At 47.2% G+C, this 19,313-nt stretch overlaps 1 protein-coding gene across 1 annotated transcript in view; it reads left to right on the forward strand.

The window, feature by feature from the left end:
• LOC140387642 (thioredoxin reductase 1, cytoplasmic-like) overlaps positions 1-19,313 on the forward strand; it is a 90,466-nt gene that overhangs the window by 68,685 nt on the left and 2,468 nt on the right. The window contains exons 9-11 of the mRNA XM_072470839.1: positions 4,072-4,228; positions 9,551-9,658; positions 18,869-18,964. Of these exons, the coding sequence (XP_072326940.1) occupies positions 4,072-4,228; positions 9,551-9,658; positions 18,869-18,964 (361 nt within the window). The remainder of the gene's footprint in view (positions 1-4,071; positions 4,229-9,550; positions 9,659-18,868; positions 18,965-19,313) is intronic.

A 19,313-nucleotide genomic window follows, 5' to 3' on the forward strand; every position in this document is an offset into this window, starting at 1 on the left:
GTCTTTACTGCTGATTAAAATTCAGCACTTTAACATTTTTAGAGTTGTCTTTTCAAGAGTCCCTTTTTGAAGTTGACCGTGACCCCCCCCCCCCCCCCCCCCCCCAGGACAGGCCTGCAGTGTAATCCAGATAGGAACTGCCCAGAAAAGTGGTCAATTTACAATACCAGACGTTAGACGTTGCCATCTTTGGTCACTGTCTTTTCTTATATTTTTAAAAATGAATCCTCTTTAAACAGTTCAATATTATTCTGGTTAGCTGACAAAATTCTGGGTAGATCTCAGTCACAATTTCCTGTTGTGTGTGTGTGTACTCATTTCCGTTATCTTGAAGGTACATATTATATTGTGAAATCTTCTAATTAGTAGCTAATCTGTGAAATAAAAGGGCAGTGTAAACAGTGACTTCTGCCAAAAAAGGAGAAAAAATTGTGTTGCCCTTGAATTGTTTGTGATTAGATTTGGATTTCATTCGATAAATGTCCCCTTTTTGCAGAGGTAGGATGACTTGGCAGTTTTAAATTTGGCTGCAATCCTATTTCTATTGGGGAACGCCCAATGACAAAGCTGAAGTCAGTTGTTCGTGAGACTTCCATTGAGGTGACTTCTGGTGTTGAGAGGCTTCTGCTGTAAAGCAAGTCACCTCTAAAGTTACTTGAAATTCCACATGCTGCTGACACGAGCTCCTCAGGTGTACTTAATCTGCTTAGTTCATTTCTGCAATCCTAGTTATGACACTGGCATTGCAGAAGGCGTACAAAGTTTTCATGTAACTTGTAACTTTATTCACTCTGAAATATGTCCATAAGTGCAACTTTAGTTCCCCCAAATATGGCTATGCTATATTTATTTTATTTCCGCTTGATATGACGCTAGTGATTATAGATCTGTTACTGGCAAAAATGAGAAAAAAGGAAAAGGCTGCATTTATATAGCACATTTCACAACCACTGGAGATCTTTATGGCGAATGAGATACTTATGAAATGTAGTCACTGCGATATAGGAAACAGCAGCAAATTCCCACAAACAACAATGTGATAATTACCTAATAATTTGTTTTTTGGGGGCAGCACGGTGATGCAGTGGTTGGCACCGAGGACCTGGGTTTGATCCTGGCCCCGGGCCACTGTCCGTGTGGGGTTTGCACATTCTCCCCCTGTCTGTGTGGTTCTCGATCCCACAACCTAAAAAGATGTGCAGAGTAGGTCAATTGGCCACTCTAAATAGCCCCTTAAATGGGAAACAAAAAAAAATTGTTTTTGTGTAATGTTGATTGAGGGATAAATATTGGCCAGATTAGTGCCCTAGCATTAAGGTGTTGGTGTAAATGTATTTTGATCTGTAAATATTGTTTCTAGAAAACTAACCCTGGTAGCAGTCCTCTGAAAATATTTTGTTCTATACCGTGTCCCTTTGTTTTGCTTTCATTTATTGCTTGGTAGTCTTAACTTCTTGCAAAATATAGCATCCATGTGTATTGATGTGCAACTTTAGTATTGCAGACCCTTCAGTATTACCTAGAGTGAAAACATCTTTTTACCTAAATTCTTTTGCTGCCTGCCATCAAATACTAAAAACAATTCATAATCATAGATTTATCATAGAATTTACAGTGCAGAAGGAGGCCATTCGGCCCATCGAGTCTGCACCGGCTCTTGGAAAGAGCACCCTACCCAAGGTCAACACCTCCACAATATCCCCATAACCCAGTAACCTCACCCAACACTAAGGGCAATTTTGGACACTAAGGGCAATTTATCATGGCCAATCCACCTAACCTGCACGTTTTAGACATCTAAGGCACAGTTTCCTCTGAAATCCAGTTAGTTTTGGATCATTATAGCTGGACTTCCTTGATTCTACAGTGCAGCAGAAACCTCTGAATAACTCCAGCTGCTGAAGGATTGGGCTGTTATTTAAATGTTCCCTCAAAAGTGAAGTTTGACATGACATTTTCTCTTGTGCAGTATTAACTATATATGTTTTCAATGCTATAATTTCATCTAATGTGAAACCTACTGAGGGATTGGTAACTTACGGAGTGCGTTCATCACAGCAACATAATCCATATGACTTCTGCATCACTGCCAAAGCACACTGAACTAAATTGACGCATTTGGCCAAACACAGGCCATAATTGATTTTGACCTTTTTGGAATAAGATAAGCTCACCATTTAATGTATTTTTCTCATGATGTGGTAGTTTCTCCAAGGTACAGAGGGATCTGGGTGTCCCGGTACATGAATCATATGCAGTACAGCAAGTGATTAGAAAGGCAAATGGAATATTGGCATTTATTGCTAGAGAATGGAATATGACATTAGAGAATTTTTTCTGCAGCTGTACAGGGCATTGGTGCGACCACAGTTTTGGTCTCTTAATTGAAAAAATAAAATAGTTAGAAGCAGTTCAGAGAAGGTTCACTCTACTCATTCTAGGGATGAAGGGCTTATTGAAACACACATAAGATCCTGCGAGGATTTGATCGGTAGATACTGGGAGGATGTTTCCACTTGTGGGACCCGGATAGGAGATCAACTGATTAAGATGAAGATGAGAAGAAATGTTTTCTGTCGAAAGGTTGTGAGTGTGGAATTCTCTTTCCCAGAAAGCAGTGGAGGCTTGGTCATTGAGGCAGAGTTAGACAGATTTTTGATAGACAAGTGGGTTGAGAATTTTGGGGGGGTGGGATCAATCAATCACAACTCACAACACTGTCAAATCAAGCCCACGTTTCTTAATGCATCCTGTTGCCAGCCTCCTTAGTGTGAGTCTGAAGTCAGATGTGCTTCTACCGTGACACAAGGTGATGATTTCCTTTTTCAATTTGAAATGAGTGCGAAGAAAAATCAAGTGAGGCTATACCGGATGGCCAATCAGCAAATGAGCGTTAACATTCAAATGATGAACATTAAAGCCATTAAAAAAGAGGTGGCGGAATGGTGCTCTGGCAGCATCACACCCCTGAATTTAGTCACCCCATTAATTTCTAATATTAGGGTCCTCAGTTGTGCTTGACCTACAAGGTACGAACAACTGGTTTTTAATGAATCAAGTGGGGAGGTGGTGGCTCAGTGGTATTGTAAACCAGAGACCCAGAGTAATGCTCTGGGGACCCAGGTTCAAATCCCACCACTGCAGATGGTGAAATCTGAATTAAATAAAAATCTGGAATTAGCAGTCGAATGATGACCATGAAAATGCCATTTCTGAGGGCAGTTGAGAGTCAGCCACATTGCTGTGGGTCTGGAGTCACATGTAGCCCATACTGGGTAAGGGTGGTAGATTTCCTTCTTTAAAGGACATTTTCCAATGGGGAGTTTCATTTCATGAGTGTTGTTGGAGTTGCATTCATCCAGGCATGTGAATGTACTAATTAGGAGTAGGTCACTCAGCCCCTCGAGCCTTCTCCACCATTTAATAAGTTCGTGTCTGATCTGATGTTGACCTCAAGTCCACATTCATGCCTACCCCGATAGCCTTTCACCCCCTTGTTAATCAAGAATCTTTGCCTTAAAAATATTCAAAGATTCTGCTTCCACTGCCTTTTGAAGAAGGCAGTTCCAGAGACTCGCAACCTTTTGAGAGGGAAAAGAATGGCAGATATCCTTCCCTAAAAGGCAGTGAACCAGATGGTCTTTCATAACAATTGATAGTTTCATGGTCGGCATTGCTGGGACTAGCTTTATGTTCCAGATTTATTAATTGAATTTAAATTCCACCAGTTTACATAGTGGGATTTGAGCCTGTGTCCCCAGAGCATTAGCTTGGGCCTTCGAATTGCTTAGTGACATTATCCTCTGCTCCACCATCTCCCCTAAAAATGAAATGATGAAATGAAAACATTTCTGATCACTCATTGCAAGGATTATCGTCAGATTTGTAAATGGAGCTCTGATATCTATAATAGGCTTCTGATCTGGGAATTAGTAAAACGGCAGAGTTGTTTTGCTTGGTGAGCTGTCTCAGTACTACATTTGGAGGCTGTTGGTTTTCAAGCATCTAAGTCGGACTAGCTTACAAAACAAAATATTTTACTGCAATAGCTTACTTTCAATGTATTCTTAGAAATGGGAAAATCTTGGTGGATAACGAAGAAAGGAGCAATGTACCGTACGTCTTCGCGATAGGAGATGTCATTGATGGCAAGCCGGAGCTCACACCCGTTGCTATTCATGCTGGGAAGTTGCTAGCACGCAGGCTCTACGCAGGTTCTACTATGAAGGTAAGGTGTTATCTCCTTAAACATAGGAAATAAGAGCAGGAGTAGGCCATTTGGCCCTTCGATCATACTCATACCTTTCAATGTGATCCTCTATCTCAATGGCATACTCAAACACTCTTCCCAAACTCCTTTAGAGTCTAGAAATCTACCGTTCCTCCTCCAATATATTCAGCGATGTGGCCTCAACAGCTTTCTGTGGTAGAGATTTCCATGGATTCACCACCCTCTGAGTGAAGAAATTTCTCCTCATCTCAGTCCTAAATGGCCTACCCCATATCCTAAACCGTGACCGATTGATCTAGGTGCTTCAGCGAGTGGAAATAACATCCAGTCTGTCCAGCCCCATCAGGTTTATACTTTACAATTAGATCCCCTCTCATTCTTCTATATTCCGGTGAATACAGATCCGGCTGTCCCAATCTCTTATGACGTTCCTGCCAACACTAGAATAAGTCTGGTGAATCTTCTCAATGGCAAGTATATCCTTTCTTAGATAAGGAGACCAATGCTGAATATAATAGTCCAGGTGCGGTCTCACCACCCTGTACAGCTGCAGTAAGGCATCCTTGCTCTTCTACTCAAGTCCTCTTGAAATGAAGGCCAAAAAACATTTGCCTTCCTAACTACTTGCTGTACCTGCATGCTTGCTTACTCGTAGGAGTCTTTCCTGTTCATTGGGATATATTTTTGAGTCATTATCTCCCTAAATGCCTGCCATTAAATTTATATGACCAGTCCACTTTGGTCAATTCCATCCTCATGCCTTCTTTTAGTTTTATGCTGATATTTCAGTCACAATTTTCTCATAGCTGCATGTTAAATTCTGTCATACTGTGATCACTACTTTCTAGGGCATCCTTAACCTTGAGATCATTTGTTAAACCTACCTCATTGCACATTAACAGATCCAAAATAGCCTGGTTGCTAGTTGGCTCCATAACACATTTCTTCAAGAAACTATCTCTAATGCACTCTATGAATTCATTCTGTTGGCTGCCATTTCCAGTTTGATTAGCCCAATCTGTATGAAAATTCAAGTCGCCCATGATTAATGCAGTGCTCTTTTTACATGCATTTATCATTTCTTTGTTTAAATTCTTTTCTACAGTGTGGCTACTTTCCGGGAGCCTACACAACACCCCTACCACTCTCTTTCTGCCTTTGGTATTTGTCATGTCCACCTAAACTGACTGCATGTCCCTCAGAATAGTAATTATTTCCTCTCTTGTTAGGAGATCCACCCCACCGCCTATCCTTTCTAAAAGTCAAATAACCCTGAATATTGATTTCCCAACTTTGATCTCATTGCAACCATGTCTCAATAATGGCTATGCGATCTCACCCATTTATTTTTATTTGTCCTGTCAATTCACTTATCTTGTTTTTCTGCTACATGCATTAAGATACAGAACTATTTATTTTGGATTTTCTACCAGTTTTCCTTACACTAAGCTCATCTAGGGACAATAGAGCCACTGTTTGTTTTTGCCTTATATTCCCATGTCTTCCACTTTTGCTTTCACTTTTTCTGCCTTTTGTTTCCAACCCAGTTTCCATGTCCTTTGCTCCCTGCTCAGGCACTCATCCCCCTGCCATTCCAGCAAACACCCCAGCAAGGTTAATAGTCCTGGTCCTGTTGGGGTGTAACCCATCCAGTTTGCACAGGTCCCACCTGCCCCAGAACCTGTCCCAATGCCTCAGGAACCCATCCCCCTACATTTCTCAAACTATTTTCCCACTAATACTAATTCCCTTCAATTCCTCCTCCTCACTAGACTTTTACATTTTTTTTTTTTTTAAAGAGTATACAATTTTTTAATCCAATTAAGGGGCAAGTCAGCGTGGCCAATTCACCTACCCTGCACACCTTTTTGGGTTGCGGGGATGAAACTCATGCAGCCACAGGGAGAATGGGCAAACTCCACACAGGCAGTGACCCATGGCCAGGATCAAACCCGGGTCGTCAGCGCCATGAGGCAACAGTACTAACCACCGCCACTGTGCCGCCCTTCCTCACTGGACTCTTGATTCCTTAGCATTTGTGGGAAGTTACTTGATCCTTCCACTGTGAAGACAGAACTAAAGTAGTTGTTTAATTGCTCAGCCATTTCCTGGTTCTCTTACAATTCTCCTGTTTCAGACTAATCTTTTTATTTTTTTAAAACTATTTTTATTCAAGGCTTTTCAACAAAATATCAAAAGAACAACCAAAGAGCATCAGACGAACAACATATAAACCCAACAAACAATCCCAACCCTCCAATCCCCTGATACTGACCCTCAACCACGTCTCGCCTTCCCTCTTTTAATCCCCTTACCCCCCCTCTCGCTGATCCCTTAACCCTCCTTGAAGAAATTGATGAATGGTTTCCATCTCCGAATGAACCTTTGTACCGACCCCTACAGAGCGAACTTAATCTTCCCTAACCGCAGGATTTATGCCATGTTGCTTACCCAAACCCCTGTTTTGGCAGCCCTCCAACACAACAAAGTCTGTCTCAGGGAGGCAAAGGCCAGTCAACTCCAGCACACAGTTCTCAATCCACGATGCAAGCATCTTCGCCAATAGCTTGGCATCGACATTCATCAGTGATATCGAGTGGTATGACCCACACTGCTCCGGGTCCTTATCCTTTTTAAGAATCGGGAAGATAGAAGCCTGTGACAAATTAATCTCGTACACACTCCAGGAATTAATTTGCCACAGTCTCCCCTTTAGCAAACCCCCTCTCTGGTGCCACCGAATACCTCGTATCCATCCTCAAGATCTCCAACCAACCTTACCCCCTCCTCTCGCTCCACCCTCTATCTGTGTGCCTGAGTTGAAATAAACTCCCCTCTAACTACAGCCTTGAGTGCTTTAATCTTTTTATTTTTATATACTTGAAGAAGCTTCCTAGGTTCACTTTTATGTTACTTGCAATTTTACTCTTGTACTCTATTTGCTCCCCTCTTAATCAATCTCTGTCCTCCTTTACTGAATACTGAACCTCTCCCAACCCCCTCCTTTTTCTAGAAACTTCATAGGACTCCTCGTTGGATCTAATAATCCTTAATTTCTTTTGTAAGTGATGGTTAGACCATATTTCATAGAATTTACAGTGCTGAAGGAGGCCATTTGGCCCATCGAGTCTGTACCGGCTCTCGGAAAGAGCACCCTACCCAAGGTCCACACCTCCACCCTATCCCCAGAACCCAGTAACCCCACCCAACACTAAGGGCAATTTTGGACACCATGGGCAATTTAGCATGGCCAATCCACCTAACTCGCACATCTTTGGATTGTGGGAGGAAACCGGAGCACCTGGAGGAAACCCACACACACACTGGGAGAACATGCAGACTCCGCACAGACCGTGACCCAAGCCGGGATTCGAACCTGGGACCCTGGAGCTGTGAAGCAATTGTGCTATCCACAATGCTACCGTGCTGCCCTATTGTGTTTTTGAGCCATAAAAAAATGTACAACTGTTGCATTGCATTCATTCATTCCTTAAATATTAGCCATTGTCTATCCACCATAATGCCTTTTAATGGAGCTCCCCAATCTATCTTCGCCAACTCGTGCCTCATACCTTTGTAGTTTCATTTGTTTAGATTTAGGACCCTAGTTTCAGATTGGTCATCTTCACTTTCCATCCTAATGAAGAATTCTATCACGTTATGATCGCTGTTCCCTGAAGCACCCATAACAACAAGATTATTAATTACCCCCTCCTCATTGCATAATACCAGATAAAGGAGAGTAGGTTCCCAAGTGTGTAGTAATAATAATACTCTTTTGTGTCACAAGTAGGCTTACATTACACTGCAGTGAAGTTACTGTGAAAATCCGCTAGTCGCCACACTCCGGCGTCTGTTCGGGTACACTAAGGGAGTATTCAGAATGTCCAAATTACCTTGTGTTCCTCAACATTATGGTTTATCACTTTAATCTCGTACACACTCCAGGAATTAATCTGCTACAGTAATATGGTCCTCTGGGACTATGGTGACTTTCATATAGGTTAAAGTCACCCATTATTACCGTAGCATCCTTGTTATATGCATCTTGAACTTCCTGTTTGATGGCATCAGCTACCTTGCTAGTACTGTTTTGAAGCCCACTAATGTTCCCACACAGCTCCCACAAATATTTACTGTCCCTTGTTGCTTCTTGGCTCCACCCAGACTGATTCTACATCTAGATTTTCTGAGCCAATATCCTCTCTCTCGATTGGTCTGATTTCATCCTTAACTAACAATATCACCCCACCTCCTTCCCCTTTTTGTCTGTCCTTCATAAATTGAATGCTCTTGAATGTTCAATCCCCACCTTGATCACCCTGCAGCCATGACTCCATAATTGTAATCTCAACGTACCCGTGTATGTCAATTTGTGCTGTTAATTCGCCTACCTTATTGCGTATGCTCCATGCATTTAGGTAGAGTGCCTTTAGATTTGGCTTTTTAACATTTTTACCCATGTTTGTTTGTACCCTATTTTCTGACCAGCCCATATTTCCTCTGCCTTCTACTGTTGCCCTCTACTTTTCATTTCTATCATTGTTTCTCTCTCGTGTCTCCCTGCTCAGGTTCCATCCACATGCCCCTCTGATTTAAACCCACCCCAGCAGCACTAGGAAATACCCCCTGCAGGATATTGGTCCTGCTGGGTGCAGCTTGTACAAGTCCCATCTTCCCAGATCATTAGGAATAAGAGTAGGCCATTTGGTTCCGTGAATGGCTCCTCCATTCAATAAGATCATTGCTGATCTGATTGTGGCCGTAACTCCACTTTCCTGCCTGCCCCAAATAATCCTTTACTCCCTTGTTATGTGTCAATAATCTGCATGCTTTGTGTTCATTTGGTAAAGCCAATAAATCAGAAAATCTCAATCCGTTTGAACACACCTAATCTCATTAAGATTAGTGATGAATGTGGAAGGAGAGCAATCAACCTGCTGATCTGTTATCTGGTGATTCATGACTGGAACTACCATTATTGAATCTTGGGTCAAATGGAGTGACACGGTGTGCTCAAGTAACGTGCCAATGTCTTGTCTTAACTGACAAAGTATGACGATAGATAAGGCACCAGAGTTGCAGCTCATGACTCTATGGAGGATAGTGAAAACTGTCAAAAGTACCATTGTCCTATCCTGGGAGGTGTTTTTGGCTGCTTTTATTTTAGATAATGAATCCTTTTGTCAGTTTGTAATGCAGGTATGAACCACTGGCAATGTAAAGTGTAATATGTTAAAATATTTGTTTTCAACTACTAAAATATGACTAAATAGAGGAAAGTACTGGCAATTTTATTGATAGCAATTTATTTTTCAGTGTGACTATGTCAATATATGCACGACAGTGTTTACACCGTTGGAGTACGGATGTTGTGGACTGTCTGAAGAAAATGCGATCGCACTTTATGGTGAAGAACACATAGAGGTCGGAACCCTGTTTTTTAAAAAAAAAAAGTGTTTAGGAATGTCTGGTTAATTACTCTTGACTCTGCTGTTGTTAAACAGAACATGTTTTGAAGGCCTTTGTAGAGAAATCAAGTACATGGTGCCCATTCAATTGATCTCTGTTGCTGAACTAGAGCAAGGTTCCTTCTTTTTTTTAAATTGAGTACCCAATTAATTTTTTCCAATTAAAGGGTAATTTCGCGTGGCCAATCCACCTACCCTGCACATCTTTTGGGTTGTGGGGGCGCAATCCACACAAACACGGAGAGAATGTGCAAACTCCACACGGACAGTGACCCAGAGCTGGGTTCGAACCTGGGACCATTGCGCTGTGAGGCAGCAGGGCTATCTACTGCACCACTGTGCTGCCCAGAGCAAGGTTCCTTCTGATTGTCCAGTGACTCTTGAATATTAGATGTGGATGCAAACTGAAAGCAAGATGGTATTTGGTAGTGATGCTTCCAATGATTGAATTGAGTCTTGGAGATCTAGACTCGCATGAAAAATGCTTTCAAGAGGAGAGATAGAATCTCTACAATGCAGAAGGAGGTCCACGCCCTGAACCCAGCAACCCCACCTAACCATTTGGACACTAGGGGGCAATTTAGCATGGCCAATTCACCGAACTTCTTTGCACTTCTTTGGACTGTGGGAGGAAACCAGAGCACCCGGAGGAAACCCACGTGGGCATGGGGAGAAAGTGCAAATGCCACACAGACTATCACCGGAGACTAGAAATGAGCCCGGGTCCCTGGAGCTGTTAGGCAGCAGGGTTAACCACTGTGCCACCGTGCTGTCCTTGTGGAACCAAGAAAGAACAATTCCACTAAGCTGGACAATGGGATTGGAGGACAATGTAGTTATTTCAAAGGCTGCAGAGCAGGTAAGGAGAGAGTGTAACACAGCTGTAGAGGCTATCATTGTTTAACTTGGGCTAATTCCATGGCTGTGGCAGGTGCAAAAACCTGATTAGAGATTCAAACATAGAACTTTTGAGAAAATTGGTCACTGATTTGGACATGGGATGGTTCTTTGCAAGGACAGGAATTGTTTGAAGATGGGGATGATTATGGCAACTTTGGAAGGGGTGTTGGACAGTACTTGAGAAGGAGCACTTACATTCAGCTATATGGAGGCTAGGAAGGGCGTTGGGCTGACCAATTTTGTGGACATGGAGTTGAGCTTCTTATGGACAAAATTAGTTTTGAGAGGGCTTGGATGAAGAAAAAAGTTGGAGAAAGAGTGGGATCTGGGCTTGGTAAAAGAGGTATCGGCCTCTGAACAGATCTAGTTAAAGTCCATAAGCTGCTTGTTTTTTCTTGATAGTAAAGGGGGCAATGCAGAAAGGTTAGACTCAGTAGCAAGAGAATACGACTCATGCTGAGGCCAAAGAAGTCTTTGTTTTACCCAGTGCTGAGCTGGAGGAAGCATTTGTGGAAAACTGATGCATTCTGATGGGATGCAGCCAGCCAATGGAAGTGGTGAAAAGAGGCATGATGTTATAGCATACGTGTGGAAGCTAAATTTATCTGTAGATGTTACCGAGGACTATCTGGATGTAGTGGATAGAGTTATAATGTGACTAGGCAAGTGCAGTGTATGTTTAGCCGATGCGTCCGATGAATTATTACATTTTTCCAATTTTTGGCAAACTTTGCCACAGTTTACTTTCGTTGCATCTTTCAAGCTGATTATTTTCAAGCTGAATCCTTCAACTGTACAGTCCACGGTTAAAGTTTGCGAAAGCTCGTTTGATCTAGCCTGGAACTTTACTCCCTCTCGCCTGGATCTCTCCTCACACTCTGGATCTCGCCCTACCGATCCTGTCCCTTATCTGTGCTATCTCTCCTGAGGCCAGTGCTTCCTCAGCTGGTGTGCCAGTACGCGGCTGGCCTTCTGTGCTACGAGTAAGCACCACCCCCCACCCCATGTCTGGCCGAGTTGGTTCACTGCTTTCCCAGTGAATAGGCTTTGTGTACATGGGAGAAGAAGGTGAACTCCTCCCTTGGGTGGTTGAACCTCCATGGATCTACCTCCCACACCTGCTCCATGAAGCTGGTTAATTCTCTCGCCATTCCTAATTTGGCTCCTGTTCTAGCGCTGGATCAGTTTATTTTTGGGTCTTGCACACAGTTGAAATCTCTTCCCCTGCCTCCAGATGAGTTGGTGGGAGTATAGGATGGGAATTTTTGCCATTTTTTAAAATACGAACTCTGCATTTTCCCAGTCTGAGGGGATGGTATCTATTTACAAATACCACCGGGCCCCTTCCAGGATTCTGCTGACCATTACATATTGCCCCCCTGGGTTTGTCACTGTAACAGCTACTTTTTTGTTCAACAGTATGGCCACCGCCCTCGTCAGTGGTCCGTTGAGTTCCCTCACATTCCAGATGACTATTCTGATGAGGGGGTGTCCCCTCTTCCTCCTCCTTCTCTCTCCTCCTCCCCCCCCCCCCCCCACCCCTTGGGGTCAGCCATAGTTACCTTGTGTAGTGCTCCTGCACACTGGGGTTTCCCTCTGTTCATTGGCCATCTAAGATGGCTCCCGTCTCCATGTGCGACCTGTTGTGACCAGCATTCTATCCACCCACTTTTACCACCTCCTTTCCCTGAGCTCTTCTGCCCAAGCGGTGTCCCCCCCTTCCCTTCCCTGCTCCCCCATGCAATCCACCACCCCTTTCCCTGCTCTCCATTGCTTCTCCCCTGGAGCCTTGCTACCATTGCCCGTGGTGGTCCTCCCGACGTGGGTCTCTGTCGGAGCGACCTCTGGACCAGATCCACCCCTGGGGGCTGTCCTGCCCAACCAGCTTTCCGAGCATCAATGCCACAAATTATGAATTCTGTCAGGTTCCTCCTGCCTGTGCCCTCCGGTAGCCCAACAATCCGTTGGTTCTACCAGTGGGACCTGTTTTCCTGGTCGTCTACCTTCCCCTTCAGCGTCGTCACCAACCTTGCCACCTCGGCTGTGAACGAGGCGATCCGCTTATCCTGGTCCTCGTTGCCTTTTCCAGGTCCAGCACAGTTGCCTCCTGGGCCCCCAGTCTCATCTCCACCTGGCCAATTGTCTACTTTATGGGGGCCACCGCGGCCTCTACTGCTGACCTCATTGCCACCTTGAAGTCGTCTTTCACCGCATCCCTGTGCTTCTGGAGTTCCGTTGTGATCAATTCCATCAGTTTCTCCATCATTTGCTGGGCCGATGGCGATCCTGTTGGGTCCGCCATGCTTGGCTCTGGGCCGCTCCGCGGGATTCCGTGTTCTGGGGTTGAGGATTTCCCCTCCCTACTTTTACTGTTTTTTGCGGCCTGATTTCTGGTTCGTTAATTAGGAGATGGTGGTTAAACTAGGGGGGCTTTTTGCACTGTTGTTGCCCGTTTGAGGGGGGTAAAAAGGTCTAATCACAGGTTTCGAGGAGAGAGTCACCTTTTTAAAAAAATATATATTTATTAAGAATTTTGCAACAAAATTTTCAACCATACAAACAACCCCCCCCCCCCCCCCCCGTTACCAAAAGAAAGAAAGCTTGCATAGCAAGACATGAACTTTGCAAGTCAATAAGATACAGAACTTTGCACATTGGATTCCTCCCGTACATGTCAGATTTCCGGATCATTCATGTGTTTCCTTGCTCAAATGCCCCCCAGGAAAAAAAACCTCCCCCCCCCCCCCTTACCCACGAACTATGTCCCTCTCCCCCCTCTGGGTTGCTGTTGCTGCTGACTGACCTTCATCTAACGCTCCGTGAGATAGTCTAGGGACGGTTGCCACCGCCTGTAGAACCCCTGCGCAGACCCTCGCAAGGCAAATTTTATCCGCTCCAATTTGATAAACCCTGCCATATCATTTATCCAGGCCTCCACGTTGGGGGGCTTTGCCTCTTTCCACATTAACAAGATCCTTCGCCGGGCTAATAGGGACGCAAAGGCCAGAATGCCGGCCTCTTTCGCCTCCTGCACTCCCGGCTCGTCCACTACTCCAAATAGGTCTAGCCCCCAGCTTGGCTTGACCCGGACTTTCACCACCTTAGATACTGTTCCCACAACTCCCCTCCAGTGCCAGGCATGACTGAAACATATGGACATGGTTCGCCGGGCTTCCTGAGCACCTCCCACATCTGTCCTCCACCCAAAGAACCTACTCAGCCTCGCCCCCGTCATATGCGCTCTATGAGCCACCTTAAATTGTATCAGGCTAAGCCTGGCACACGAGGAAGAGGAATTAACCCTACTTAGGGCATCAGCCCATAGCCCCTCCTCAATCTCCTCCCCCAGCTCCTCTTCCCATTTACCCTTCAGCCCCTCTACCAAAGCCTCCCCCTCTTCTTTCATCTCCTGGTATATCGCCGACACCTTGCCCTCTCTGACCCATACGCCCGAAATCACCCTGTCTTGAATCCCCTGTGCCGGGAGCAGCGGGAATTCCCTCACCTGCCGCCTCACAAACGCCCTCACTTGCATGTACCTGAAGGCATTTCCCGGGGGTAGTCCAAATTTCTCCTCCAGCGCCCCTAAACTCGCAAACGTCCCGTCGATGAACAGGTCCCCCATTCTTCTAATCCCTGCCCGATGCCAGCTCTGAAATCCCCCATCCATCCTTCCTGGGACAAACCGATGGTTATCTCTGATCGGGGACCACACCGAGGCTCCCATCTCACCCCTGTGCCGTCTCCACTGCCCCCAGACTCGTTCCTTTGCAGGACGCCATCTCCAACCTCTTCCACGCCGCCCCCTCTCCCTCCATCACCCACTTACGGATCATCGCCACATTGGCTGCCCAGTAGTAGCCACCCGAGTTCGGCAACGCCAACCCACCTCTATCTCTGCTACGCTCCAGGAACCCCCTCCTTGCCCTCGGGGTCTTGCTCGTCCACACAAATCCCATAATGCTCCTGCTTACCCTCTTAAAGAAGGCCTTGGTAATCACAATTGGGAGGCATTGAAAAACAAAAAGAAACCTCGGGAGGACCACCATTTTAATCGACTGTACCCTGCCCGCCAGCGAGAGTGGCAGCATGTCCCACCTTTTAAAATCCTCCATCTGTTCCTCCAGCTGCGTCAAATTAAGTTTGTGCAGTGCCCCCCAGCTCCTAGCTACCTGAATCCCCAAGTATCGAAAACTCCTTTCCGCCCTCCTCAACGGTAGGTCCTCTATCCCTCTTCCCTGATCCCCCGGCTGCACCACAAAGAGCTCACTCTTTCCCACATTAAGCCTATAGCACGAGAAGTCTCCAAACTCCCTTAGGATCTGCATGACCTCAACCATCCCCTCCACTGGATCCGCCACATACAGCAACAGGTCGTCTGCTTACAGTGACACTTGATGTTCCTCTCCCCCTCGGACCACCCCCTTCCATTTCCCCGACTCCCTTAACGCCATGGCCAAAGGTTCAATTGCTAATGCAAACAGCAGAGGGGACAGGGGGCACCCCTGCCTCGTCCCTCGATACGGCCGGAAATACTCCGACCTCCGCCGATTCGTGACCACACTCGCCACCAGGGCTCTATACAGGAGCTTAACCCAACTAATAAACCCTCCCCCGAACCCAAACCTCCTCAACACTTCCCAGAGATACTCCCACTCTACTCGGTCAAAGGCCTTCTCTGCGTCCATGGCTGCCACTATCTCCACCTCTCCCTCCACCGATGGCATCATTATCACATTTAGGAGCCTTCGCACATTAGTATTTAGCTGCCTACCCTTTACGAATCCCGTCTGGTCCTCGTGAATCACCCCTGGGACACAGTCCTCAATCCTCGTAGCCAACATTTTTGCCAGTAACTTAGCATCTACGCTGAGGAGCGAGATCGGTCTATACGACCCACATTGCAGTGGGCCCTTATCCCGCTTCAAGATCAAGGAGATTGTCGCCTCCGACATTGTCGGGGGCAGGGTCCCCCCTCCCTTGCTTCATTGAAGGTCCTTACCAGCAACGGGGCTAACAGGTCTACATACTTCCTATAAAACTCCACCGGGAACCCATCCGGCCCCGGGGCCTTCCCTACCTGCATGCTCCCCAGTCCTTTAACCAGCTCCTCCACCCCAATTGGCGCCCCCAAACCAGCCACCTCCTGTTCCTCCACCCTCGGGAACCTCAGTTGGTCCAAGAATCGTCGCATCCCCTCTTTTCCCCCTGGGGGCTGGGACCTATACAGCTCCTCGTAAAAGGCCTTGAATGCCTCATTCACTTTCCCCGCACTCCGCACCGTAGTACCCCTACCATCCTTGACTCCACCTATTTCCCTCGCTGCCATCCTCTTACGGAGCTGATGTGCCAGCATCCGACTCGCCTTCTCCCCATGTTCATATATCGCCCCCTGTGCCTTCCTCCACTGTGCCTCTGCCTTCCCTGTGGTCAACCGGTCGTACTCCGTCTGGATCCTTTCTCTCCCTGAGTAGTCCCTCATCAGGATCCTCTGCATATCTATCCACCCTTAAAATCTGCATATCTATCCCCCACTAACCTCTCCCTTTCCCTGCCCCCTCTCTTCACCCTATGAGCCCTGATGGAGATTAACTCTCCCCTGACCACCGCCTTCAGCGCCTCCCATACTACTCCCACCTGCACCTCCCCGTTGTCGTTGGCCTCCAGACACCTTTCGATGCACGCCCGCACCCTCCCACACACTTCCTCGTCTGCCAGCAGTCCCATATCCAACCGCCACAACGGGCGTTGGTCCCTCTCCTCCCCCAGCTCTAGCTCCACCCAATGTGGGGCATGGTCTGAAATGGCTATGGCCGAATACTCCGTTCCCTCCACTTTCGGGATCAATGCCCTGCCCAGAACAAAAAAATCTATCCGGGAGTAGGCCTTATGAACGTGGGAGAAATAGAAAATTCTCTGGCCAAAGGCCTGGCAAATCTCCACGGATCTACCCCTCCCATCTGATCCATAAACCCCCTAAGCACCTTGGCCGCAGCCGGCCTCTTCCCCATCCTAGATCTGGAACGATCTAATGCTGGGTCCAGCACCATGTTAAAATCCCCACCCATTATCAAGCTCCCTACCTCCAAGTCTGGAATACGACCCGACATCCATTTCATGAATCCAGCATCGTCCCAGTTCGGGGCATATACATTCACCAGTACCACCTCCGTTCCCTGCAACCTACCGCTCACCATCACATATCGGCCTCCATTGTCCGCTACTATGTTCTTGGCCTCAAATGACACCCGCTTCCCCACCAGTATTGCCACCCCTCTATTCTTCGCATCCAGCCCCGAATGGAACACCTGTCCGACCCATCCCTTCCTTAACCTGACCTGATCTGCCACCTTCAGATGTGTCTCCTGAAGCATGACCACGTCTGCCTCCAGTCCCTTTAGGTGCGCGAACACCCGGGCCCTCTTAACCGGCCCATTTAGGCGCCTCACATTCCACGTGATCAGCCGGATTGGTGGCCCCCCCCCGGACTAGCCTTCTCCTATCTTAGCCCAGTCCCGTGCTCGAGCCTCCTGCACCCTCCAGTCCCCCAGGCGGGGAACCCCGCCCCGACCACCTCTTCCATTTTCAGTTCCCCCTCGGACAGTGCAGCAGCAACCCTTATGTCCGCCGCCCCCCCCCCCCCCCCCCCCCCCCCCCCGCTAGATCCGCATCTAGCACTTTTGCTCCCCCCATATTACTTCCGTGAGTCAGCTGACTTCTGCTGACCCCGGCTGCCCCCTCCTTCCCGTTGATCTCCCCCGTGTGGGTGTCTCTCCTCCTTCCCCCCCCCCCCCTTTTAGCGCGAGAAAAAGCCCGCGCTTTCCTGAGCCAGCCCCGCCCCCTATGGCGCAGCTCCTGTTGCGGCCATTATCCCAGTTCCCTCATCCCCGAGTCTCGCCTCCCTCCAGCACCGACGCCCACATTCCCCACCATCTCGTCTACAGAAAAGAAGAAAAAAAAAGGGGGAATTTTAACCAGAGCTCTACCCACATCCCCATCCATCATCCCACCCATGAAGTAATCTTTACCCATATTTACAACCCCGTATACAACCAACATCTCCCCCCACAACCACATCCCCTCAGTTCGAGTCCAATTTTTCCGTCTGACTAAAGGTCCAAGCCTCTTATGGCGTTTCAAAATAATGGTGTCTGTCCTGATAAGTAACCCACAGTCGCGCAGGCTGCAGCATGCCGAACCTAACTCTTTTTTTGTGCAGCACCGCCTTGGCCTGGTTGAAGCCAGCTCTCCTCCTTGCCACCTCCGCGCTCCAATCCTGGTAAACTCGGATCACCGCATTCTCCCATCTACTGCTCCGCACCTTCTTGGCCCATCTCAGAACACTTTCTTTGTCCGCGAAGCGATGGAACCTTGCCACTATCGCCCTTGGCGGCTCATCAGCCTTGGGTCTCCCAGCCAGGACCCGGTGAGCCCCTTCCAGCTCCAGGGGGCTCGGAGAGGCCTCCGCACCCATCAGCGAATGGAGCATCGTACTCCAATACGCCCCAGCATCAGCTCCCTCCACTCCTTCGGGGAGACCCAGAATCCGGAGATTCTTCCTCCTTGCCCTGTTCTCCAGGGCCTCGATTCTCTCGGCCCACCTCTTGTGCATCGCCTCGTGCGCCTCCATTTTTACCGCCAGTCCCAGGATCTCGTCCTCGTTCTCATTCGTTTTATCCCTCACCTCGCGAAGCTCCACCGCCTGGGCCTTCTGGGTCTCCTTCAGCCCTTCGATCGCCAACAGCATTGGCGCCAGCACCTCCTTTTTAAGCTCCTGCACACAGCGCTTAAGGAACTCCTGCTGGTCCGGTCCCCATGCTGCTCGATCTCCACCCTCCGCCATCTTGCTTTTTCCTCCTCGTTTTTGCCGCTGCTCCAGAGCCTCTTTTCCCGCCGCTCCACCGCTAATCTCGGCCATACAACGTAAGGGGGGACCTTACTTCACCTTCCCACACGGGATTAAATCAAAAAAGTTCTGTTGGGGCTCCTCTGGAGAGCCCAAAGGTCCGTTATCGCGTGAGCTGCCGAAATGTGCGGCTTAGCTCCGCATCGCCGCAACCGGAAGTGATCAGAGAGTCACCTTTTGTGCGACCGATCAGTTCGTAGCCGCCACCGGAGGTCCCTACCTACATTTAAAAATGCCTAACTTTTCATTTGCAAGTTTTTAAAATTTTAAAGTCTCAAGGGTTTGCTTTTTGGAGCTTTGGTTCTGGGTTGCAAGTTTGTATTTATATTTTGTGTTGAGTATTCATCTTGTATGTTTCAGGTGTACCACAGCATGTTCTGGCCACTGGAGTGGACAGTACCAGGGAGAACTAAGAATGGCTGCTATGGCAAGGTGATTTGTGCAAAGCTGGATCATGTAAGTTTTTGTTTGTCAAATAATTTTTCAAGAATGGAATAGGGGTGTGGCGGTATAATATTTACTGTAGGCACTTGAAGTAGTTTCTACCTTGCCCAAATAACATGAGGAGGTTCTGCAACTGTTTCACAAGGAATCTCCCATTTATAACCGGGGAGGACTAATGTCTTCTCTAAGGGTGGTTTATCTTTGGGATTCCCTACTCCAGAGAGCAGGATCATTGAATATATACACGGCTGAGATGGACAGATATTTGATTTTCAAAGGAATTAGGGTGGCAAAAAAAGTAGAGTAAGGCCATAGTCTGATCTGCTACGATCTAATTAAATGGCAGAACAGGCTCAAGCAC

This window comes from Scyliorhinus torazame, chromosome 13, assembly GCF_047496885.1.
Source record: "Scyliorhinus torazame isolate Kashiwa2021f chromosome 13, sScyTor2.1, whole genome shotgun sequence".
Taxonomy (NCBI): Eukaryota; Metazoa; Chordata; class Chondrichthyes; order Carcharhiniformes; family Scyliorhinidae; genus Scyliorhinus; species Scyliorhinus torazame.